The sequence below is a fragment of the Mustela putorius genome, unplaced genomic scaffold (genome assembly GCF_011764305.1).
Source record: "Mustela putorius furo isolate JIRA1106 unplaced genomic scaffold, ASM1176430v1.1 tig00003858_pilon_pilon_pilon, whole genome shotgun sequence".
Taxonomy (NCBI): Eukaryota; Metazoa; Chordata; class Mammalia; order Carnivora; family Mustelidae; genus Mustela; species Mustela putorius.
Window position 1 is genome coordinate 19,221,729 of NW_025422010.1, and position 25,913 is coordinate 19,247,641.

At 36.0% G+C, this 25,913-nt stretch overlaps 1 protein-coding gene across 4 annotated transcripts in view; it reads left to right on the forward strand.

Moving 5' to 3' along the window:
• RBBP8 (RB binding protein 8, endonuclease) overlaps positions 1-25,913 on the forward strand; it is a 128,377-nt gene that overhangs the window by 32,281 nt on the left and 70,183 nt on the right. For 2 of the 4 annotated variants that reach the window (XM_013051447.2, XM_013051452.2), the window contains exons 5-9: positions 1,458-1,570; positions 10,406-10,472; positions 18,796-18,971; positions 21,091-21,195; positions 24,929-25,023. In XM_013051447.2, coding sequence (XP_012906901.1) covers positions 1,458-1,570; positions 10,406-10,472; positions 18,796-18,971; positions 21,091-21,195; positions 24,929-25,023 — 556 coding nt within the window. Of the gene's footprint in view, positions 1-1,457; positions 1,571-10,405; positions 10,473-18,795; positions 18,972-21,090; positions 21,196-21,819; positions 21,823-24,928; positions 25,024-25,913 lie in introns of all 4 variants that reach the window. The other 2 variants (XM_045065443.1, XM_013051451.2) reach the window with 2 other exon arrangements.

Consider the following 25,913-nt stretch of genomic DNA (forward strand, 5'->3'; position numbering starts at 1 on the left):
CCTGGTGGGTTTGTGTTTTTAAAAATATACATGTATCTTTGCTATAGTTTTGTAGGATCTTGGGAAGGAGCAAAAGTTGATGGAAATGTTAACTCTGTCATCTTTACTTAGATGTTTGTCATATAAAATGGTTCCAAAGATCTTGACTGTCCTAATTCCTGTCTTTGGAGCATACTCTAATTAAACTGTGATGTCCAATTCTTTATTTCTTCATTCTAGGCATTCTGATTTTATTATTGCATCCTATCTGTGATCTCTAATTTTTATTTTTTCATCCATATCAACATTGTTGATATCAGTTTTACTTTCTTGTAAAATTCCCTAGGTTCTTTTTGTTTGTTTTAGTTGTACAGTTTTAATTTTTTACCTCCTTAACTTATAAAATTCATGGCTTACACTACTATGCTATGACTTCCATAGACACTTAAATGCTTAGTATCTTACTGACAGGTTATCAAGTTAAAGCTACTACTTCAGATTATTTATTTCCCAAATTCCTGCTATGGGGTATATGTCTTCTTTTTAACTATATTTTTTCCTGATTAACAAATAATAAATTAGAGAAATTTTGAAAAAGAGAAAAATGCTAAGAAAAAAATCTCCTATAATACCGGTACCTATAACATAACTGTTATCAACATTTTGAGGTACACCTTTCTCTTTACCACTCCCCAGCCCCTATGTGCAATATATGTATTGCCCTCTTCCCTTCAGCACTCACAAATAATCAGTGAAAATTATTTTTAAAACTTTTTTTGCATAATAGTACATCTGTGAATTTTTCTAACATTCGGGGTTTTTTTTTAAAGAGTTTATTTGCTCATTTGACAGAGGGAGAGAGATCACAAGTAGGCAGAGAGGCAGGCAGAGAGAGAGGGGAAGCAGGCTCCACACCAAGCAGACAGCCTGAATTGGCGCTTGATTCCAGGATCCTGAGATTATGACCTGGGCTGAAGGCAGAAGCTTAACCTACTGAGCCACCCAGATGCCCCAACATTGGGGCTTTTTTAATGATGAAAGGAACAAAATATAAAGGTTGTTTTTGGGTTTTTGTTTTGTTTTGTTTTGTTTACTTAGTATTCTTGGACCTAGTATTCATTCAGCTAAAAAAGTTGAACATTCATTATGTGTTTGCTAATGGTATAATACATCATTAAACTAGTTAATTTTCTCTGTATTTACCAAGTCAGTTCTTTAGAGCTTCAAAAAGCATAAAAATCTTGGCTTTCAAATATAATGAAGTATCTTTTAGTAGTTCAGAAAAAATTGAATTTCAGCTTTACAGAGGTATAATGGACAAATAAAATTGTAAAATAAAGTGTACATCATAATGATTTGGTGAACATATCCATAGTGAAGGAATTTCCACTAATTAACACAACCATGATCTCATAAACTTAATTTCTGGTAAGAACATTTAAGTTCTATTCTGAAAATATTTTCTTTTTGTTTCCTAGGTTAAGAGCAGGATTATGTGATCGCTGTGCAGTAACTGAAGAGCACATGCGGAAAAAACAGCAAGAGTTTGAAAATATCCGGCAGCAGAATCTTAAACTTATCACAGAACTTAGTGAGTTTCCTTTTCTTCATTAATTATTTGAAATATAATGTACTGTTGTTAAAACCTACTATTAAAATGGTTGTAATCAAATGGATTGTTCACATACATTTTTTCCTCATGTGGGCAAAAGTTCAAATGTCCTTTATTCTCCTTCTGTAGATTTAACTTCATATTTATTTTAGTAAGAAATACAGTACAAAAAGGTGGGCTCAATACTATCCACATTGGCCTCAAGTCCCACTAGCTATAAAGTAAGAAGGAAATTTCCTTCCATTATGTCTGTACTTCCTTCTTTAGTGTTATTTTTATTTCATGTAATTTAACTAGTATTTAGTAAAGTTAAATACAAAAAATACAATTTAGTATTCTATGAAAGTATATACTTTCTTTGGTTTTCATGACATACTATTACAAATATATCATTTTCTATGGAGTCTCCTTACACATTTAATGTAGGGCTTCCTTACATTCTTAGCCTTCTCTTAACCTTTTCTTCTAATACCTCTCTTAACCTTATTCTCTATTAACACTTCATATACTCTCTTAGTGACCTTTACCTTGATTCTCTATAAACACCTCACAACCAACACATCTAAGATTTAGTTAATTTATCTTCTTTTCCAAACTAAGTCCGTCTTCTATTTTTTTCTATTATATTGCTATCCTCTGGTTACTCAAACAAGAATAAATTAGTATATATAACCTCATTGTTTCAAAAGAGAAAGAACATAGTTTTATTTTGTTCCTGGGGATAATTACTATTAACAATCTGATCATGTATCTTTCCGGGTCCAGGTTTATTTTTCTGTCTGTCTCTCCTTTGTTTTATCCCTTCCTTCTCTCTCTTCTCTCTCTCTCTCCCTTTTTTTTTTTTCTTTAAGATTTTTATTTTTAAGTAATTTCTATACCTAACAGGGGGCTTGAACTCACAGCCCTGAGATCAAAGAGTCACATGCTCCACTGACTGAGCCAATCAGGTGTCCCCCTCTTCTCTTCTCTTAAATTTTAATGAGACCATACCATACTTCTTGTTCTGACATGTTTTAATTCATTTTAGGCTATGATTTAGAAGTCTTTACATGTTAATTTAAGTCTGTAGCTTCTGTGGTGTGTATGTGTGAATGGGTACATATGTTTATTTAGGAATATAAGAATACTATCAGTAAGTAGGAAACTATTACATCTCTGTTTAACATAGTTGAGATCTACAATTATATTATTGTTAGTATAGCAATAATCTCTGATAGTGTCTGCATACCTAATAATCAAATTACCAACAAATCTGGCTATCTGAAAAATAGCCAAACTCTTCAAAGGACTAAAGACATTGTTCTTTTTCATGGCTGCATTATATTCTATAGCGTAGATGTCATTTGGCAATTCTGCTGTTGATGGACAGCTTGATTTTTGGTGGGGGGAGGTGTTTGAAAACATGCATTTCCCTGCATCTTCTTTAGCTTCGAGCAAAAACATAGGAATTAATAATACCCTATCTTATGGGTAAAGAATGTTACCTTAATTTTAAGTTAGCATTCTCCTTCTAACTATTCAGGTTAAGTTATTTTTTTACATGATATTAAGTTTGCATTTCTTCTTGGAGAATAGCTTGAATATCCTTTGCCTAATTTTCAGATAGACAAAATACCTCATGAATTCACTTTTAAAATGCAAATTCAAGACTATAGATCTGTTGTTAACCTTTTCTCTAATACCATCTCCATCTCGTCCCATACTGAGAAGCCTGGTTCTCAAAGACACAGGGATGACAGAATGAAAATACCCCCAACTACTCATTTTTTAAATCTCATAAGCACAGTAGTCTCAGAATTGCACCATTAGTAAGACTACCTGTATAATTATGGTAAAGTTTAAGAAAACTAATTTTACCAAAGAAAAATTGCCAAGGTCAAGTCCCAAGTTATCATAATAATAAAAAACACCAGGGCCTTTATAGATATGATTTTTTTTCATGTTTCTGTTCATTGCTATTTGGTTTTCTTCCTCCCTTTTCTTTCTTTTATGTTTTTACTTTCCCAGTTTTGAATTTTGAGGATGTCTGTCTTACTTTATTTGTATCCGATACTTTACTTTTTGTTTTTTAATTCTTTATATCTTTTTGATCATCCTTTGATCATCCTTGAAAACAAATTTTTTTAAGAAGGCTCTAGGCCAACACAGAGCTCAGACTCACAACTACAAGATCAAGAGTCACATGCTCTTCCAGCTGAGCCAGCCAGGCGCCCTACAACTGAAATTTTACCATGTGTTCCTAAATATAAAGTTAATATCTTGACTACCTTCGAATAATACACAGACCTTAAAACACCTGAACTCTGCTTACATACTGTTTATGCCTAGCATTTCATTTCCTTTTTCTTAGCATTCTAAGTTAGAAGCTTCTTTAAAAATGACTTTATTAAGACAGTTTTTTAAAAGATTTGCCTATATATTTTATGGGTTTCTTTGCTTATTACTACTTTTGCACCTCAGTTTCCTTCTAGGATTATTATCCTTTCTGAGATACATCCTTCAGAAGGCATTTGTTAGGGGGGGTGCCCAGATGGCTCAGTTGATTAAGCCACTGCCTTCAGCTTATGTCATGATCCCGGAGTCCTGGGATCGAGTCCCTCATCCAGCACCCGGCTCTGCAGGGAGTTTGCTTCTTCCTCTGACTTTCTCCCCTCTCTTGCTCTCTCTCACTCTCTCTCTCTCTCAAATAAATAAATAAAATCTTTTTTTTGTTGTTTTTAAAAGAAAAAGGTATTTGTTGGTTCTAAACTTAGTTTTTATCCACAGATGTTTTTATTTTACTTTTACTTTTGTAAGGCTATTTCAGGGTAACAATCATTTTTCTCTGACTGCTGCTAAGATCTTTTTTCTTGTTTTGGTGCTCTATAATTTTAATTTAGTTAACCAATTAACCAAGTTTTTTTTTTTTTAATTCTGTTTAGTATATATTACAAAATCTATGAAACCACATCTTTAATCATATCTGGAAAACTGTCAGCTACTGGCTTTTCAAATACTGTGTTTTCTCCATTCTCTGTTTTTGAATTCTGGATGAGATCTCATCATTCTCTCCTTCATACCACTTGATGTCCCTTTCCTGTTTTCATCCTCTTGTTTCTCTTTGCAGTGTTCTGAGTGATTTCAACTGTCTTTTTTTTTTTTAAGATTTTATTTCTTTGACAGAGAGAAAGATCACAAGTAGGCAGAGAAGCAGGCAGAGAGAGGCGGGGGAAGCAGGCTCCCCGCTGAGAAGAGAGCCCGATGCGGGGCTTGATCCCAGGACCCTGAGATCATAACCTGAACTGAAGGCAGATGCTTAACCCACAGAGCCACCCAGGCGCCCTTCAACTGTCTTGTTCAATATACTAAGTATTTCAGTAGTTTTCTTGTGCTGAGTTATTTTATTTTAGTAACCAAATTTTTCATTCCTTAAAATTCTATTTGGTTCTTTTTCAAGTCTGCCTAGTCATCTTTCTTCTTCTTTTTTTTTTTTTTTTTTTTAAATAAGCTGTATGCCCAACATGGGACTTGAACTCATGATCCCAAGATGAAGAGTCGCATGCTCTATTGACTGAGCCTGCCAGGCACCCCCTTCTTTATTTTTTTTTTTAATGAAATGATTTTAAAAATGCAGAAAGGAAGGGAGAATAGTAAAGAACCCTCATACACAATGCATTTATCATTTTAAAACATAGAATAGTTCCCTTTCCTATTTTTTTTTCTTTCAGGACATTGGCTTTTTTTTTTTTTTTTTTTTTTTTTTTAAGATTTTTTTATTTATTTGAGAGAGAGAGCACAAGTGAAAGAGACAACATGAGCGGGGGCGGGGGGGACAGAAGCAAAGGGGAAAGCAGACACCCCACTGAGAAGGGAGCCCAACATAGGGCGCTCAATCCCAGGACCCAAGGATCGTAACTGAAGTCGAAGGCAGACACTTAACCAACTGAGCCACCCAGGCACCCTCATAACATTGGCTTCTTGAAGTAGGGTCATTTTCCTAAAATTTTGCCACCTTCTGCATTTTTTTTTTAACATTTTATCTTGTTCCTTTATTTCCTATTGAATAAATACTGGATGTGAAGGCTTGATTAGGTCTAGATTAAACATTTTTTTGACAACAGTACTTCATAACTAAAGCTGGCTACTTCATATTGCATCGTATCAGGAGACAGATATTTTCAGGTTATTCCACTCTTAGGGATTCTAAGATTGATCACTGGGTTAAGGTGATAGCCATGTTTCTTTATTAGAATAGAGTCACGTTTTCTCAACCAAGTAATCTGAGGGGGGGGATGGATGTGTGATACTAAGAAATCTTGCAAAAATTATAATTCTTTCTGTCTTTCCATAATGGTTTTCACATCTACTGGTGAGCCTTTCCTGAATTGATTCTTTAGAGATTATAAAATGCTAAATTTTCATGTCTGTTATTTCTACATTTATTAGCTGTGTTCTTCAGAAAATAGGATTTTACCCTTATAAATTGGGACTATTGGCTACCTTGGAATATAGTTCCTACTAGAAAGGCATGGTATATCTTAATTTTCTCCCTTTAATTGCTAATTTTCAGAGTAGGGTCTTCTGTAATAGTTACCTGCAGTGGTGACAAATAGGTTATGTGTGTGTGTGATGTTTCATTTTGTTTTTGATTAAAGTGAGGCTTTCTCTTTTTTGAGTATAATAAACCCATAGGATTTTATATATTGAATGTGTGTCACTCAGTTATGATTATTATTATTGATGCTCAGATTATTTCAACCTTGTCTGCCTACCCACTTTTTTGTAATAACTTCTAGTGTGTTCATTTTGGACATTCCATCTTTTAAATCTTTAACCATTTCATTACTACATAAGATATTTCTATATTCTGAAATACTCGGGAATCCATATCGGAGTTATCTTCTGCTGACTCTAGTGGTAAGGATAAGGTTTACTTTGGATCCATTCCAGGAGTTTGGGCTTAAACTGGATATCTCAGGTTCAGTCCGTCCACCAGGGCTGTGATACCAGCATCTGCTTACCTACACTGCTCTGGTTTTAGCTCAGAGTTTTATTTTGTTTTTGTTGATGATTGTGGTGGTGGTGTGGGAGTCCCTAGCATTTCTCTTCCTGTGAGCTCAGCAGTTAGTAAAAATTACGTTTTTCTGTAGGTTCTAGTTGTTTTATAGCAAGATCACTGTAAGAATATCTAATTCAGGGGCACCTGGGTGGCTCAGTGGATTAAAGCCTTGGCCTTCAGCTCAGGTCATAATCCCAGGGTTCTGGGATCCAGCCCCAGTAAGGTTCTCTGCTTGGCAGGGAGCCTGCTTCCCCACCCCACCCCACCCCTCTGCCTGACTCTCTGCTACTTGTGATCTCTCTCTGTCAAATAAATAAATAAAATCTTAAAAACAAAAAAAAGAATATCTAATTCATCCATTAATCTCAAGTGTTTACTTAGCCCAAGAAGGTTTTTTTTTTTTTTTCTGCTTTTTTTAAGTATCCCTTTCCATTCTCTCTGTTTCTTCTGGAACACATATTACTAAGATGCCAGGTCCTCCCATTCTGTCTAATTTTTCTTTACACTTTGTAACTTTATCCTCTTATGCTGAATTTTGGGAGTCCCTTAGGTAGATATTCTGTCTTCATTCACATTTAGTCTGTTTTCATCCCACTTATTATGCTTTTAATGATTATGACCTTTGTTTCTTTCATGGCCACCTGTTGCTTGTTTTTTTTTTTTTAAGATTTCTTATTTATTTATTTGACAGAGAGAGATGACAAGCAAGCAGAGAGGCAGGCAGAGAGAGGGGAGGAAACAGGCTCCCTGCTGAGCAGAGAGCCCGATACAGGGCTCGATCCCAGGACTCTGGGATCATGACCTGAGCCAAAGGCAGCGGCTTAACCCACTGAGCCACCCAGGCGCCCCCTGTTGCTTGTTATTAATGAATCTATCTTTGAAATCTGAAGATGTCATCAGATATCTTTTGTTTCCTATATTAAAACTACTTATCCAGAGGCTAATTTTTTTTCCACTGGTTTTTATTTTTTAAATTTTTTAATTTTTATTTTTTTAAAGATTTATTTATTTATTTAGCACAGAGAGAGAGAGAGAGAGAGAGAGAGAGGTCACAAGTAGATGGAGAGGCAGGCAGAGAGAGAGAGGGAAGCAGGCTCCCTGCTGAGCAGAGAGCCTGATGCGGGACTCAATCCCAGGACCCTGGGATCATGACCTGAGCCAAAGGCAGTGGCTTAACCCACTGAGCCACTCAGTGGGCGCCCCTCCACTGGTTTTTAATTCCTTTTCTTTTTTAAAGATTTATTTATTTTACAAAGAGGGAAAGAGAGAGCTGGGGGAGGGAAGAAGTAGAGGGAAAGGGAGAGAGAATATCTTAAGCAGACTCTGTGCTGAGTGTGGAGCCCCACACAGGGCTCAATCCCATGACCCTGAGATCATGAGCTGAACAAGAGTCAGACACTCAACTGACTGAGCCACCCAGGAGTCCCAGTTTTTAGTTCTTTTTTAAAAAAATACTGTTTTTTAAAGTTTTTTATGTGTTTTTTGACCCTTAATTGTTTATAATTATAGATGTCTCTAAATTAATGCTTTTGTTAAATGTAGACTTTACTTCTTTAGCTCAAGGAAGAATGCCTACTTTGCTAACAGTGCAGGTTCTGGTTTATAGGAGCCCTACTTCAATGGCAGAGTGTAGGAGAAAAGGGAACTTGATCGGAGAGATTTTCTGTAGGGTATATGGATAGTTTGTCTTCTAGGCACTTCTGGGAGTGCCTCTGTAGTGATTACTGTAAGCTACTGCCCTGATCTCCTTGTCTCAGTATTTATTAATGGACTCTCCAATGTTAATACTTCTGGAAATCTATTCTCATGACTTTAGCTTAAGGGCAACTGTTTGCTCATTCAGCAACTTCTGGAATTCTGCCTATACTGGAATTAATGTGATGTTATGAGGAAAAGGCTCACTTTTTAAAAGGCCTTTTCTTTGGTTAGATTTTACCATCAGTCTGAGTCTATCTATTTTTAAAACGTTAGTGAATTTTTCTTAGTTCTGATCTGCTGGTGGCAACCATTTTGACTTGTCAGTATTGCAGTTGACTTATTGTTAGAGTTGCTTTGTCATTTCATTGGCATTTGGAGAGGGAGAGTCAGGTAAAACCATCTTTATAAGAAATTTAAGGTCATCTTTGATTTCTCTCACCTTAGAGAGGATGAATTACCAAATAATTACTGATTCTGCATCTGTAATAGCTCTTCTGCCTGTGCTCAATTCCTATTTCTGTACCTTCCACATTAGTCCAAATACTCATTTCATATTTTAAGGATCACCTGACTTGTCAGTGCTTTTTTTTCTCACCTTGGTATAGGCTGTACATACTAACAAACCAATCTTCCCATCATTCAGCTATGAAAAATAAAACCTGGTAATCTTTCAAAATGAAGTTCAGATTACTTAACCTGATTTTGAAGACTTCCTACCATTTGTTGTTATACCCAATCTTTTTTTCTAACTTTGCTTCATTAATTTTCTGCATAGAACTCTGTCCATGGGTGCCTATGTGGCGCAGTCATTTAAGAGTCCCGTTCTTGGTTTCAGCTTAGATCATGATCTCAGGGTTGTAAGATGGAGCCCCATGTCAGGCTCCATGCTCAGCAGGAAATCTACTTGAGATTCTTTCCCTCTGCCCCTCCCCCCGCTTAAGATCTCTCTCTTTCAAATAAATCAATCTTAAAAAAACGAAACAAAACAAAAAAACAGAAAACTCTGGTTCAGTTGTCCTGTCTTTGATGAATCCTTTTCTCATCTTCTCAAGAACCCAAAGTAACCTGTTTCTCCTCGAAATTTCCTTTAGTTCTGTACCTCTATAACGTCCTTCTTGCTTTCAACAGTATAGAATACGTTTAAGTGATATCTGGTCCCTCATTAGGCTATACTTTTCTCTAGACACTGTCCATATCTTAATTTTTTTAAGATCCTCCATAGAAGGTAGTTTAGTAGCTTCACATAATTATAGATAGCCAAAAAAGTTTAATTTACTCAATGAAGGAAATTATGTTTATATTTATAAACCACTAAATTATTAACAAATGTTTAGAATATGATTAACTTTATTTCTAGAGATTAGTCATATTTACTGTGAGCTCTTGGATATTCCTCCTAGGAAAGTACATGTGTAGCTCGTGACATACAAAAGTATACTATATATATATAAAGTATACTATATGTATATATAAAGTATCTATTTTTGTGCTGACTGAAGTAGAAATTTGGCCCAAAATTGAGTTTCTGCTAAGTTAAATAAACACAGACAGGAAAATTTAATCAAGGTAGATTCAAACAAATACTATTTCAGTGGATATATTTAAATTACTGATGCTGTAATTATGGAACAGGGTATAATTAAGGAAGAGAATTTGACTTAAATGTGCTAATGTTATAAAAATTATACTGCTCTTTGGTGTTATTTTACTTTTAATATCAGATTTATTTTAAGATAAAGGTCTTTTACTAAAATGGTATTTGGAATTAGTAGGACTGAGTAACAGAGGGAATGCTCTCTTGACTTCAATAGGAATAATTAAACCGTACTCCCCAGGACATGAAGTACTTTTTCTTTTTTGCCCACAAGCATAAAATAAAATTATCAGTTAATCATTTGCATAGAACTGGCACAATATGCGATGTAGTGATCACTACTAAGTAACAGATTAGTCTTGCATAGTAGCATTAACTCTGACTAACATTATGGCTTAGAATTAGAAATCCTAATTCTCCATAATTATTGATATTATTGAAAAAACCTAACATACATGTGCTTGTTTTTCATATTATATTTAAGTGAATGAAAAGAATACTCTCCAGGAAGAAAATAAAAAGCTTTCTGAACAGCTGCAACAGAAAATTGAGTAAGTATCTCCTACTTAATTGCAACAGAAAATTGAATATTTTCCCTTAAATTTTCTTTCTTTATTATACTTAGCTATACAAACTGAAGATATTAAGAGTTGGAATTTTCATTTTTAAAAATGGTACAATTTTCTGCAATACCATAAAGAAAATCACTCTTTTGGGAGTACACATGAAGAGTGTATATGTATCTATTTGGTTAATGTGTACATAAAGAAAAAAAAATTAATGTAAAACATTTTAATTTTTATAATTATTCATTTGAAATATTTGTATTTTATTTTTTTAAAGATTTGTTTATTTATTTGAGAGAAAGAGAGAGAGAAAGCATGAGCCAGGGTGAGGGGCAGTTTCCAGGGAGCTCAAAGTGGGGCCCAATCTCACAACTCTGAGACCATGACCTGAGCCAAAACCAAGAGTCATACACTCAACTGAGTCACCCAGATGCCCCGAAATACTTATATTTTATTTATTTATTTATTTATTTTTAAGATTTTATTTATTTATTTGACGGAGAGAGACACAGAGAGGGAACACAAGCTGGGGGAGTGGGAGAGGGAGAAGCAGGCTTCCTGCCAAGCAGGGAGCCCAGTGCAGGGCTCAATACCAGGATCCTGGGATCATGACCTGAGCTGAAGGCATGCGTTTAACGACTGAGCCACCCAGGTGCCCCAATACTTATATTTTAAATAAATATATGAGTTTTCAGCCCTGACCCAAAAGCTTCATAAAAGCAATCTGAATAACTTTTTCCTCTAACACACTTTGCAGATGTGGAGAACTTACTTTTTCTGATCCTCTCCTCCCATTTCTCACACTGAATAAAAATAATAACTTGTATTCTGCGTACTTTACTCTTCTTTGTGCATTATGTTTATTATTTCTAATCCTCACTATGATTCTACAAGTTTTTATTATCTCTGCTTCTGTAGACAAGGAAACCAAAGTTCACAGAAGTCAAATAACTTCCCATTGTCTCACAGCTAGTAGGGTAAATAAGTCTATCACTCCCACCCTTATCTTTTGACTTAAACCCCTCTGTTTTTTCCAATATTCGACAGTATCTCAGAAAAAGAATCTGTTTTTCTGGATATGGTCTGTCACAGAGCTGAGATATGGCCAGTTCTTAGTTCCCATTTATATAAAACTTATGAAATATTTTTAAGAATTAGAATTCCGAATAGTCTCTGTGGTTTTATAGGGATCTTAAAGATTCTATTGCATTTGAGCAGAAATCTACAAAATCTTTGGTAAACTATGTGGGTATGACACATTATTATGGCTTTAGAATAGTTACTGTCTTATGTATAAACATATCTTATATGTGGAATAAAACATATTTATCAGTATATACTTTTAAGTAGTGGATATCCAATAGGATTTTCATAATCCTCCCATTTTATCAGTCCACTAAATATTAGTGAAGGGAGTTTTGAAGGGGAATGACAGGTGAAGAAAGAAGGCTGTGGGATCGGACTGAGATTATCAAACATGCATGTATGAAAATGTCAACACTTTCCAGTTTTATTCCTACCACACATTGATGTAAGCTAGAACATACATCCACAATCTCTTATATATGATTCTAAAACCCAAAAGTTTGGTTTTTTTTTAATGGTATTCACAACCTAACCTCACCCCAACTCACAGGATGCTATTTATATAGTCCTTATCAATCCCACCTCACATGAACATTCCTGTGCTTTGCTGTGAAAATGGCAGTGTGCCCCACTACAGGATGATACCTCAGGCTCCCCTGGAGGGGTTCTGTAATAAGCTGTATGTGCTCCATATTACCCACTGTGTTAAAAAAAAATCTGAATTCCACATCACATCTGGTTCCAAAGATTGCAGATAAGTGATTGTTGGCCTACATTAATTAATGGTTTGTGAAGTGATTTACATGTAGCTTATGGCATTCTGAACACCTCAGCCTTGGTATTTATGAATACCAAAGATAAGATAATGAACATGTAGAGGTTAATATGGGATTAGAAACATAAACACTTCCAAAACCAAGGTACATAAAGTGAATTGAAACTGGTGAAATATGAATTCAAATTTACTCAGAATTAGTTTACTTTTAGTGTTCTGAAAGTCACAGGTTTTTCGTTAAAGCTCACTGATATTTTAGAAAAGAAATAAAAGCTAAAGTTTGAAATTATAGTAAAGAGTAACCATATGGATGAGCTTCGAAGTATGCATCTTTTATTTCAGACATGTCTGAATCAGAACAGTGTAGGGGCTTTTCTATTGTGCCTTTAAGTTCTCTTCTGAAGTTTAAGGTAGTTGTTATTCTCATAAGCCAACCTCTTTTGTAGCTTGCTCTCCTAAAACAAATATACTTTTGCTTGGCAGTTTAAAAAAATGGCAAGTAGTATCTTTTTTCTTTGACTCCCTAAACCACTGTAACATTATGCTGTTAGTGCCTAAAATCCCTCTGAACGTTCACTTAGAAAAAACATTTGACTTACACCTCTGCTTGTTAAATCCAGTAATTCTGACCTAAGCTGGTTTTAATGTTACAGATAACTTATATGGTAGGACAGTTATTTAATGACACTATAGTAAGAAGTTATTCAGAAAAAATCTGCTGTCTTAAAGTTTTAAAAATTATGTGTGTGTATGCATATATGTATATTCAACTCTGCCAGTCACAGAAAGCAATAAATAAGCTAAGTGTTGAGGTCATGGCTCTCTGTGTTTTAGGAAATGGATATACTGAATCAGTGAAGGTCAAAGCAGTTTAGACATTCAAGGACTGTAATATTCGTTTCATTTTCACTTTTTTCCAAATTGAATTCCGTATATAATTTTCTTAACAAATAACCATTGTTTGAACACTTCCACTGCAATTTTAATCTCTCAAACCTGTTTAATTCTAGTGAGATATTAATAGAAAGTTCTTTCCAAGTTTGTGTAGAATTCAGTCCACTTACAGGTTATTTGTTGATTCTGGTTTTGCTTTCTGCGAGCATCTGAAACAAGATACCCCCTCTTCTACTTTTTGCTCTTTTACTTAAGATTTTATTTTTTTATTTATTTGACAGACAGAGATCACAAGTAAGCAGAGAGGCAGGCAGAGAGAGAGGAAGGGAAGCAGGCTCCCCGCCGAGCAGAGAGCCTGACGGGGGGGCTCGATCCCAGGACCATGGGATCAAGAGCTGAAGGCAGAGGCTTTAAACCACTGAGCCACTTTTTACATTCTTGAAGACAACTGTCAGGGCCCTCCTGAGTCTTACTCTTCCTTAAGGTAAATATCCTCTGTTCTTACACTGTTCCTCAGGAGGCATTACTTCAAGACTTCAAAGACCTTTTCTCTTTAACGTTTTAGTTTGTCATTATCCTAACTAAGAACTCAGTATTCTGGGGTCACCTGGGGAGCTCAGTCGGTCAAGTGTCCCACTCTTGATTGTGGCTCAGGTCATGATCTCAGGGTCCAGAGATCGAGGTCCGTGTTGGGCTCTGTGCTCAGTGGAGAGTCTGCTTGAGATTCTCCCTCCCTCTCCTCCTCCTCACCATGCACGCGCATGCATTCTCTTTCTTAAAAAAAGAAAAAAAATAAAAGTACTCCATATTCTAGGTATGGTCTGACTAATAGGGCAATCTTGCTCTCTCCATTTTTGTATCTTTCTACTTATATTTATGTGGTCACAGCACATAAATATTATTGGTTGATTCTTATTGGTCTTACTGTGACTAGAACCTTGAAGCCAGAGTCTTTCCTATCCTCTACTTGTAGATATATTGTTTTAGATAAAAATACAGGACGTAAGAGTCATGGCTTTCGGGCGCCTGGGTGGCTCAGTGGGTTAAAGTCTCTACCTTCGGCTCAGGTCATGATCCCAGGGTCCTGGGTTCAACCCTCACATCAGGCTCCCTGCTCGGTGGGAAGCCTGTTTCTCCCTCTGCCACTCACCCTGCTTGTGTTCCTTCTCTTGCTGTGTCTCTCTCTGTCAAATAAATAAAATCTTTAAAAAAGTAAATAAGAGCACTATTGATTAAATACTGTTCTCTGGGCATTGGATTTCATCTTTACATATATTACTTTTCACAGCTTTCCTGCAAAAAGGAAGTGGGAAATTACAGTACCATACTTTATAGACACGGAATCCACCGTGACTGATAAGTGTCAGACCTATCATTTGAATACAGGTCTTCCTCACTTCAGATTTTGTATAACCTTTCTGTAGTTTCGTGCTAAAGCATCCTCCAAAGGTTTTCTGCCTGTATAGGTGGCAGAGCCTGGATTCTCTCTTTTCTGACTCAGTTCATTGAGGCTTATAATCTCACATTTAACCTGTTCTATTTTATTTTGTTAGATTTGGCCCATTATTCCCACCTCTGGGGGGTCTTTCATATGTTGATTTTTTTTTCTTGCCATGTATTAAGTTAGCTTTTATTCTTAGCTTTATGTCTTTGACAAATTTGATGAATATTCCATTAGGGCCCTTCATCAAAATCATTTAAAAAATGTTGAGCAAAATCTGCTTGAGGATGGAACCCTGAGGCATACTACTACATATTTCCTTCATTATCATTCTTCAGGAGATGATATCAAGAGAATCATTGTCACATGCCTTCCTGTGAGAGCTTCATATACAATAAGACATTCCTCAGAATTAAAATTAGTCTTACTTGAATTATGAATATTATAAGTGCATACTGGTTCTAAGAGATCAGGGTAGTAGACTCACTAGTTTGTGTTTTAAGGTTCTTTTCCCTTTTTTGAAAATCAGAATGTTTAAGTAAACTTGATGGCTATAACTGCTTTGTTAAATTTAAATCATGTTTTAACTAAGTTCTTTAGAGGAGAAAAGCTGAATGTTAAAAAACTTTTTTGTAGACTCTTTTTACAGAGTGAGACCCTGAATCTTTATAGGTCTTAAGAAAAAAAACAATTTAAGTTGTTTTGAAAGGAATTTAAGGAAAGGCCAACAAATAAAACACGCAATCAAAAAAATTTTACTCGGGACACCAGGGTGGCTCAGTTGGTTAGACAACGGCTTTCGGCTCAGGTCATGATTCCGGAGTCCCGGGATCGAGTCCCGCATCAGGCTCCCAGCTCCACGGGGAGTCTGCTTCTCCCTCTGACCTTCTCCTCGCTCATGCTCTCTCTCACTGTCTCTCTCTCAAATAAATAAATAAAATCTTAAAAAAAAAATTTTTACTCTTATACTGTTAGAAAAGTGAAAGAAAGTAGACCAGTGTGCATAATAACTAAAGCTATAGCATGAACTTCTTATGTTTCTCAAAAATTAGTGAGACTAATGCTTTAAAGAAGAGACTTGGTTAATACATGGAAGTTTTTTTGGTTTTTCAAATTTCCCTTTTATGACAAAAGAAGACAAAACCAGTACTTAGGGCACCTGCGTGGCTCAGTGGGTTAAGCCGCTGCCTTCGGCTCAGGTCATGATCTCAGGGTCCTGGGATCGAGTCCTGCATCGGGCTCTCTGCTCAGCGGGGAGCCTGCTTCCTCCTCTCTCTATCTCTGCCTGCCTCTATGCCTACTTGTGATCTCTCTCTGTCAAATAAATAAATAAAATCTTTAAAAAAAAAAAAAACAGTACTTAATTTACTTGTACTGGTTTAGACACCTCTAATTAGATCTAGGGTTTTTAGGCTTTGTTTTTATTTTCCTTTTGTGACCCCCACTACTTATAGGTTGTCTGCCAGGAAATAAATTTCTTGTGACTCATTCATGTTCCAGGTTGAATTTTCATGACTAATAGGCAGATAGCCTGTGACATGATTGGTTAAGGCAAGGTCAGATAGATTTTACACTCCATTAATTTATAAGGCTTTCTCATATGACCTTACCTTACTCTATTTTTCCACAATAAAACAGTAAAAAGTAGATATTAGCTCTAAAGATTTTCCTCAGTATAGAATATAGGATTATAGGCTACTGATATTATCCAGGAAATTAAGATATAAATCTGTATTAGGAAAAATTAATATTGTAATTTTTTAAAATCTCTGTTGGTCATAATTTATAAAATTCTCATTGCTTCTTTTTTTAGAAATAGTATTACAAATTGATAATAAGTATAATAGATAGACTGGTTTTATCACATAAAGCCTTGAATGCCTGACAGACTGGGAAGAATTGACCAATAATTATTTAAAAAAAAAAGAAAAAAAGAATTGACCAATAAGATCAGTAATCATTTTACATGGGAAAGTCAATTGAGTTCAAGTTAATTAACTATTTACTCGATAACCACAATTCGGTCCAAACCTAGTCTTAAGGTGTCATTGGTCTTAGAATTGAGTTGGGCAAAAATACATGCCTGGATCAGCACAAATTTATTTTTCTAATAGAATCTGGGACCCTCTCATATTCATTCATTTAACAAATATTTATTGAGCATGTACCAAGTGCCCACTGTTGTAGATACTTGATGCATCAGTGAGCCAAAGATTCTTTATCCTCTTAGAGCTTACATTCTGGCAGGTCAACAATAGACAAATTAATTATATACTAAGTTTGAAAGCCATAAATACTGTGGATAAAGTAAACAGAGCAGAGTTACAAGGAACAGGAGTACCGAAGGTGTGGGAACAAGGTTACAATTATATTTTTTTATTTTTTTCAAGATTTTATTTTAGAGAGCATGAGCAGGGAGTGGGGAGAGGGAGAGAATCTCAATCTCTACTGAGTGCAGAGCCAACGCAGGGCTCAATATCATGACACTGAGATCATGACCTGAGCCAAAACCAAGAGTCCAGCACTCAACCAACTGAGCCACCCAAGCACTCCAAGAGGTTACAGTTTTAAAGAGCATGTTCGAGGTAGGCACTGATAGGAAAGTAAAACTAAAGGAAGGACTTGAAGGAAATGAGATAGCTAAGTGTTATCTGGGGTTGAGCATTCCAAGCAGACGGGAGAGCTAGAACAAGGAACCTAAAGTGGGTATATTGAGAAACTGAGGCTGATTGGAGTAGAATATAATTTTTAAAAAAAGATCAGAGAGGTAATAGGAGGAGGGGGAAAATTAGATCATCTAAAAGACTTTGACTTGTGTTTCAAGTGAAATGGGGAGATATGGCAGATTTTAATCAGAGGAGTGATACTCTATGACTGAAGTTTTAGTAGGGCTTTTATGACTGATGTGTTGAGAGTACATTGTAAGGGGGCCGGGGTAGAAGCAGTGGTGGAAACTCAAAGTGTGAATCCTACTTGTTGTAGTCAGTTATTAGTCTCATGGTCTACACTAAGGATAACACATTGAGTGCTTCTCACTACTGACCTGGGATCTGGCTGCCGGGACTTAGATATTGCTTCTGTTACTAATTTTTTAATAAGTGACTTAACTTCCATATCTTCATTTTCTCATTTATAAAATGAGAGTGGTATTTATAGCACATACAGTCGTGATAATTAAACCGATGCATGTAGCACTTCTCCTTCGTGCCTGGCAATATAAACCTCCAACAGATGTTGGTAATTTCCACTGTTAGTATTATTCATCACCCTGTGTTTGTCAGTTACCAAATCATGTTGATTTTACTACCACAGTATTTAACATTGGCCCCTTCCTCTCCATAGCTATTTTCAACATTTTTAAAAAAGATTTTTATTTATTAATTTTTTGACAGAGCACAAGTAGGGGGAGCAGCAGGCAGAGGGAGAGGGAGAAGCAGGCTTCCCACTGAGCCGGGGTCCAGATGCAGGACTTGATTCCAGGATCCTGGGATCATGACCAGAGCCGAAGGCAGCCACCTAACTGACTGAGCCACCCAGGCGCCCCTATTTTCAGCGTTCTAATTCAAACCCACAGAAACTCTTGCCTGGATCATGATAGACACTGCCAAATTGATTCCTTGCCTCCATTCTTTCTGTCCCAGTCCATGTTGCAGTCTTGCTGCTCAATTGTCACATTATTTCCATGCTCTAAAACCTTAATTAACTCTTCTCCTCTTGCTTTATAAGTTATGCACAAACTTAATCAAGGCTCTTGCTCATGTAGTTCTAGCTTGCCCTTCTCTAATGCCAGGTGCAGAGTATCGAATGCCTTCACTCAAATGTGTAGCTCCTCTGCCCATTTTCTCTCCCATTTGAAGTTCTTTTCATTTCACCTCGAGGTACCCCCAACTACACTTTGTACTTCACTTCTTACAGTAGTGTTCCCCGCTTGGCACTCTAAACATTTGAATACTTCTCTATTCCTTGTATTTAGATTTGGAGTATTAAATGCAAGTAATTACATCTCTTACAGCTTCATACCTGTGTTCTTTTATAAGTCCATGCTAAAGAGAGATGTTTTAATAAATATGTGTTGCATTAATTTTCTTGCATTTATCATTATTTTCCTCTAGAAATGATCAACAGCACCAAGCGGCTGATCTTGACTCTGAGGAAAATGTTATTCCAGATTCACCAATAACAGCTTTTTCGTTCTCGGGCGTTAATCGGCTCCGAAGAAAGGAGAACCTCCGTGTCCGATACACAGAACAAACACATGCTACACTAGAGCAGTCTGTGTGTGCAAACGGTAAGGGTTTTTGAGTTTAATAGTGTATACAAGAGTGTTCTGCTATGGTGAGTTTTTCTGTTCTTCCAACTAGGGGAAGGAAGATAGCCAGTTACGGAACTTACTTTGCAACTGTATGTCACAACATTTTCTGCCTATGTTATGTATAGGCGTGCATTGCTTCTCTGAATATGTAAACCCCCAGCATTTTATAAATGTAGTGTATATTTCTCTTTTTATTTAAAAAAATATTCCTATGACTATAACTGAGTGGGATTAGAAGGAAAAAGGGAAGGGAACTTAATGTTAATTTTCACCTACTGTGTGCCAGGTATATGCTGAGTGATTCAAGTGAGTTATTACTATATTTTAATCCTTCTGACAAGCTTGGAAGGTAGCTGTCAGTATCTTCATTTTGTAAGGAAGAAAGGTTTGCTCTTCAGAGGGATTAGATAATTGACTCTGGGTCACTTGTCAAGTACGTAGATGAGTCAGAATTCAAATACAGATCACCCTGGAGCTAAATTTTTGTACTTTCCATGTCTGACCCATAGCTCCTCCTACCAGTAGCTTTAATTGGCTGTTTTTGTTATAATATGTAGCAATTGATGGTAACCAAGAAATGGCTTTATAAAGTATCTACTTTGTGGCTTAATCAGTGACATATTTCTAACTCCAGGCCTATTTACCACCTCTGCTAAATACTTTGAAACTGCCTTTGCATATAGCCCTGAAATTTATCACGTGATATGATACAATGATTATTTCTTTTAATACTGATATGAAGTAAAGACTTTCATTTTACCTAAATAGTAACAAAGAAAGCATTTGGAGGAAGGATTGTACATATTTCTAGAGATAATTTCGTAATACAAATAAACTAAGAGTAGCTATGCCTTTAAAATAAAAAGTAGATCTTATTCTTTGATATTGGAAAAGTGGCACCATTTCTTTTTTCCATTTTATATGAGCTTGCATCACCATCTAGTGGAAAACAAAAGAACTGCTACAAATCTTACATTTAATTAGGAATTAAAAAAAGTAAAATGTAAGGTCTTGACTCTAAAGTGAACGTTCTTTGGCCTTTTAGTCTGCTATCTGACAAAATCACTACAGATAAGCCTCTACATATTAGATCATGTTTAAATCCATCTGTAAGAATACCTAAAAAAAACAAATTACAGCAGTTTTCTTTATTAGGAAAGTATTTTTTTATATCTTGTATAATGCTTTGGGTTTATTTCTTCATCATATGAAAATAACCTTTAACTATTTGAAAACTTAATTTTTCGGGGCGCCTGGGTGGCTCAGTGGGTTAAAGCCTCTGCCTTCAGCTCAGGTCTTGATCCCAGGGTCCTGGGATCGAGCCCTGTGTCGGGCTCTCTGCTCAGCAGGGAGCCTGTTTCCCCAGCTCTCTCTTTGCCTGCCTTTCTGCCTACTTGCGATCTCTGTCTGTCAAATAAATAAATAAATAAAATATTTTTTTTAAAAACTTAATTTTTCTGTTTTAATCTTGCTCTGATCCCTTTTTACTGATAATCTAAAATTTTGGTTATAAAATACAAGATCGTTTTTGAGCCATGCAAATTGTTTTAAAACTTGTTTACATGGTTTTATTCCCTTATTATTACCCTTCCTTATTTTAAATTTTATAGGGTGTTATATTATTTTCTAATTATTGTTAATAAAAGTCTCTTTCCCTTTACTTTGTCCTTTTTTTGGTTTTTGTTAAATTAAATCCTTAAACATTGGAATGGTTTCTAATAAAGCATATTTTGGGATTTCCTTCCAATAAGTAAAAACTCTGAAAACAAAGATTATTGAGATATATGATGCAGTATTCATTTTAAATGAGCCTACTGATTTGCAACAAATATATAAGGAAAAGATGTATTAAAATATTAGAACTCTAGGATGGTTAGGTCAGAAGAAGCTTATCTATTCTAGTCCTTTTCTCTCACAGTTCTAACTTCTTTGTTTCTTAGTGAAACTGAAAGAAAGAACTCTTCATAGGAATATGAAAATTTTTTTCAGTAAAATAATACTTCTAATGCAAGACAAGTTTGTTTTGGCTTATAATATATTTTGGTATTTTGTATCATAATTATTTATTTATATGTAATCTTTTTTCTCCCTTTAGAACTGAGAAAAGTTCCAAAGTCTTCAGCTTATCCACAACATAAACCTAATGAAAGTGAAATTCTAGTGGCTGACACTTGTGATCAGAGTCAGTCCCCCGTGGCTAGTAAGCAACATACTGAGATTTACTTTATAAGTTTAAAGTTTGTGATTACTGGTGGGCAAGAGTGGCCAAAAGTCTGAATTAGACAGTATTTTCCATATGATTTTGCTTGTATTATTGGTTGAATAGCAGTCTTTTTCATATTGGAAAGTCATGTTATCCTATTATTAATTCATAGTAGTATCCCATCCATTTTAATACAAATAGCTAATGATTTTAAGTAAACAGGCTTTTCTGTGCTTTATTCATTCATCCAACAAATACTTGAGTGCCTACTGTATACCAGGCACTGAACAAAACAAAGCCCTAAACCTCATAGAGTGTACAATCTAGATGAGGGAAAAAGAAAATAAATACTTATTAGGTAGAAGCATGTGTTCTAAAGAATAAAGCTGGATAAGAAGAGATATTAGGGGGCTCCTAGGTGGCTCATTCAGTTAAGCATCTGCTTTAGGCTCAGGTCATGACCCCAGGGTCCTAGAATTGAGTCCTACATCTGGCTCCCTGCTCAGTAGGGAGTCTGCTTCTCCCTCTACTTTTACCCCCCTGCTCGTGATCTCTCTCTCACTCTCTCTTGCAAATAAATAAATAAAATATTTAAAAATATATTAGGAAGCCACACTTTAGAAAGTGATACTTGAGGAGAGACATAAGGAAGCAAGGGAGTTATGTAGATTTGGGGGAAGGGACACCCCAGATAGAGAAGTCAGAGCACAAAGGCCCTGGAATCAGGGTGTTGTTTGGTTCTTTAGGAAGAACATTAAGGAAGCCTCTGTGTCTGGGGCCAAGTGAGTGAGGGGAGACTGGTCTGGGCAACTCTCTTCTTTAGAGCTGCTGTTTACTAAGAAGAAAGAGACCAGGAACATCAGATTTATAAAGTGGGGGTGGGGATGGGGTGGTTAGAAATCAGAGTTTGTTTTTTGAGAATATTCTGAGATGCTAGATAGACATTCAAGTAAGGTAAGTAATTGGATGTGAGTTTAGAAATGTCTAAGAGAGAGGAATGGGAATTGTTAGTGTGTAGGTGGTATTAAAGTCAGAAAACTAGATGAGATTACCAAGCAAGTGACTGTAGATAGAGAAGAGAGGAAGTTAAAGTACTTAGCTCTGGGGTGCTTCATTATATAAAGTAGCGATTCTCAGCTATTTTTCTTACCACCACCCTAGCCTTTTTAGACACTTTTTCCCCTAACCAATTTTCCATGGAAATTGAATACTACCGACCTACGCTACGAGTGTATGTAGACGTGCTTTATGCATAAAAAGACTCCTTTGCTTTCAGAACCATTTTTCACCTCCTTAAAGGCAATATTACAGCTGACTAGATGGTGATTTAGAGGTTGTGAAAATGAGGAGGAACCAACAAAGTAGGTAGCCAGAGAAGAAGCTGCCAGTAAGATAAAACTGAGGTAGGGGCTCCTAGGTGGCTCAGTTGGTTAAGCATCTAACTCTTGATTTCTGCTCAGGTCATGATCTTGGGATCAAGCCCTGCATCAGACTCTGTGCTCGGCAAGGAGTCTCCTTCTCTCCCTCTCCCTCTGCTCTCTCTCTCTCTTTCAAATAAATAAATACATATTCTTTTAAAAAAGAACTAAGATAAAGTAGTGTCCTTTAAGCCATGTGGAGAGAGAAAGAGGTGGCCAGCTGTGGCAGACAGTGCTTAATAAGTCAGGGAATATGAAGACTGAAAGTTGACTATTGGATGTGGTCTCATGCAGATCATGCAGTATTAAAACTCGTAACACAAATTGTTAAAATGTAATGGTATTCAGCCAGACTGTTGCATGTCAAAAGAAGCTAGGAGAGTAAGCAGAGAGAACACTTACAAACTGGTCCTTCAAGGTGTTTTATGGTAAAGGGGAAAGGAGAATGGGACAGTAGCTAGAAAATGGGTCAAGTGAGGATGTTAAAAGATGGGATATTATAGCATATGCAGCATATTTTTTTAATTTATTTATTTATTTGAGAGAGAGAAAGCAAGCTGCGGGGTGGGGGAAGGAGCAGAGGGAAAGGGGCAAGCAGACTCCACTCAGCGAGGGGCCAGACACCCGGCTTGATCGGAGGACTTTAAGAATACAACCTGAGCCAAAAATGAAGAGGTGGATGGTCAACCAACTGAGCCACCCAGGCGCCCCTGTGCAGCATATTTTTATGTTGATGGAATGATCAAATAGAGAGAGATGAATAATTCTAAGGAAAGAGGGAAGAGTTGCTACATCCGTGAAAAGGTGAGAGGAGATGAAATCCAGAGCTCAGTTGAAAGGGTTGGTCAAGGTTAATCACATTCACTTAATGTGAGTACAAAACTTATTCTCTAAAAGCTAACAAGTCATTTCATATTACTGTGTATGTATGTGTGTGTGTGTGTGTGTGTGTGTATACATGTGTATAGACAGACTGTCTGGTGAAGGGTGCTGGAGACATAACACTGAGTGTGGCAGATCCTTACTTGTCTACACTCTGGAGCCCATTCTTGTCTGCTGCTCATCTCCTGTTGCCAGGACTTAGCTCCCTCAGTTGTCCTCTTTTCTTATATCTCCAGCTTCTCTTCAGGTTTTTTCTTTTCAATATACGCATATATTACCTTCCATCTTTTTAAAAATAACCCCTCTTTTAATTTTCTCTGTCCTTAGCTATAGCTTCTCTTCGAAGCCGAAAAAGTGATCTGTGTTCTGTAGCTCGTCTGTATTATCTCCCATTCATTCCAGTTGAATAAAGTAGGGGAGGGATTCCATTCTTCACCTCTCCACACCCCTGAGAGAGAGAGAGAGAGAGAAAGTGAGAGAGGTTCCTCGATGGCATCTCTGGGCTTATGTCCTGCTATAGCTATATCTTCTGCATTTTGATTTCCAGCAATTAAAACACCTCTAGTTCTCTAAACATGCAGTTTTATTTCATGTTTCTGAACCCTTTCACATTAACTTAGAGTCCTTCCCTCTGTGCCTGGGCCCAGGTGACCTCTCCAGATCCTCTTGCTAAGGTGACCAAGGGATCACCTTAGGCATCACTTGTTATAACTCTCCCTGATAACCCAAGACAGATTTAGGAGTCCTTCCTCTATGTTTAAGTCCCTCGTTTTGTACCTTTAATTTTTATCACATTTTATTGCAATTCTTTTCACCTTTCTGTTTCACCTGTATCAGTCCTTAAATTCCTTGAGGACAAGAACCTTCTTTCTTCTCATCTAGTGCCTGGCACGATGCCTATAACATAGTATGTGTCCCATCAATACCTGTTGATTTGTTGAAACTCTGTACACATAAAACTTTGTTAAATACTTGAACACAGACGATTTCTGTAAATATGTGTTAGCCTAAATCTTAAATTATGCAGTGCTGAAAATCTCTCCCACAAAGTATGTTTTCATGAAAGATACTACAAATACAATTTTATATTCATGTTGTATCTCAGACTGCAAGAAATCCAGCACAATTATATATGAATTTTGGGGGTTTTTTCAGTGGCAATAAGAAAAATAATCTGCTTATTGCATTCTGTTCATTTAGGAAAAATAGAAAACCTTAGCTAAAAAAAACTTGGCAAATGTAAATGCTAGGTACCTGCAATTTAATTTATTATTATAATAGATATTTTGGACTTCTTTGCACAGAATTTTACAGTTGTCCAGTGCTATCTATAGAGTGGTTCTTTGAGCTTCGTTTTTTCCTTTTTTGTATTTTTCAGTATATCTCATTTCTACAATTGTGTAATTGCAGTTTTTTTTTTTCTTACTTAGAACGTGGAACAAGCAATTGTCCTACTGATAAGTCATCTTTTAACTTAGCTACAGTTGTTGCTGAAACACTTGGATTTAGTGTTCAAGAAGAATCTGTAAGTAATTGTTTAGTTTGGTGATAATATGAATTAATTGGTGTCCTTTTAGGTCGATTTTTAGAGAATTGAGCAAGAGAAAAGTTATTTTATCCAAGGATCATGGGATAAAGGCCTAGAACAAAATTGATATGGTTAGAAAGGCCCATTTATATTATCTACTCCAGCGTCCGAAAAACCTAGAGTCTAGAATTCTTTATATCATAGGTTGTGGGTTGAGTAAAAATTTAGGGAGAGTGGTGATGGCTTGCTTCCTCTGTCCTCTGTCCTCCCTACTCCTACCTTGTTTTGTCTCAATGAAGATTTAAACCTTAAGGTTGGTGTCAGAATTTATTGGAACTTTTCAATATCCTTTAAACTGGGGTTTGTTTTGGAAAACAGGCTGAGTTCTTGGGACTGCTATAGATGCTTTAGCTTTTTGTCTTTATATGTGCAATCTAATTCTTAGGGATTGAATTAGAAATTGATCTAATGAATTTCTTTTCATTGTTTTAGTACTTCCTTACTTACATCAGGCACATTCACTTTTTTTCCTTAAGTGATCCCTAAAAACAAAAAACTTAACTCTTCAATTTTAAGTTTTATTTTTATACAACTTTAAAATACTGTTCCTTTGCTTTAGGCAGTAAATGTATATTTGCTCTTATAAAATTGTCTTACTGTTAAATTTTTAAAAATTGAATTGATTTTTCATTACATTTGGATCTTGTTTTTGCTCTTTCTAGTTTTAAACCACTCTTCCAGTGGTAGTGGGTAGTTTTTAACCTTTGAACTTTAAATGTGTCTTAATGGTTTCTAATTCCCTCCTACCCATAAATCTGACAAGTAAGTAGTTTAAACACCAAATATATTAAGGGAGCTGATCTCTAAAAACATGCTATTCCAGGTGT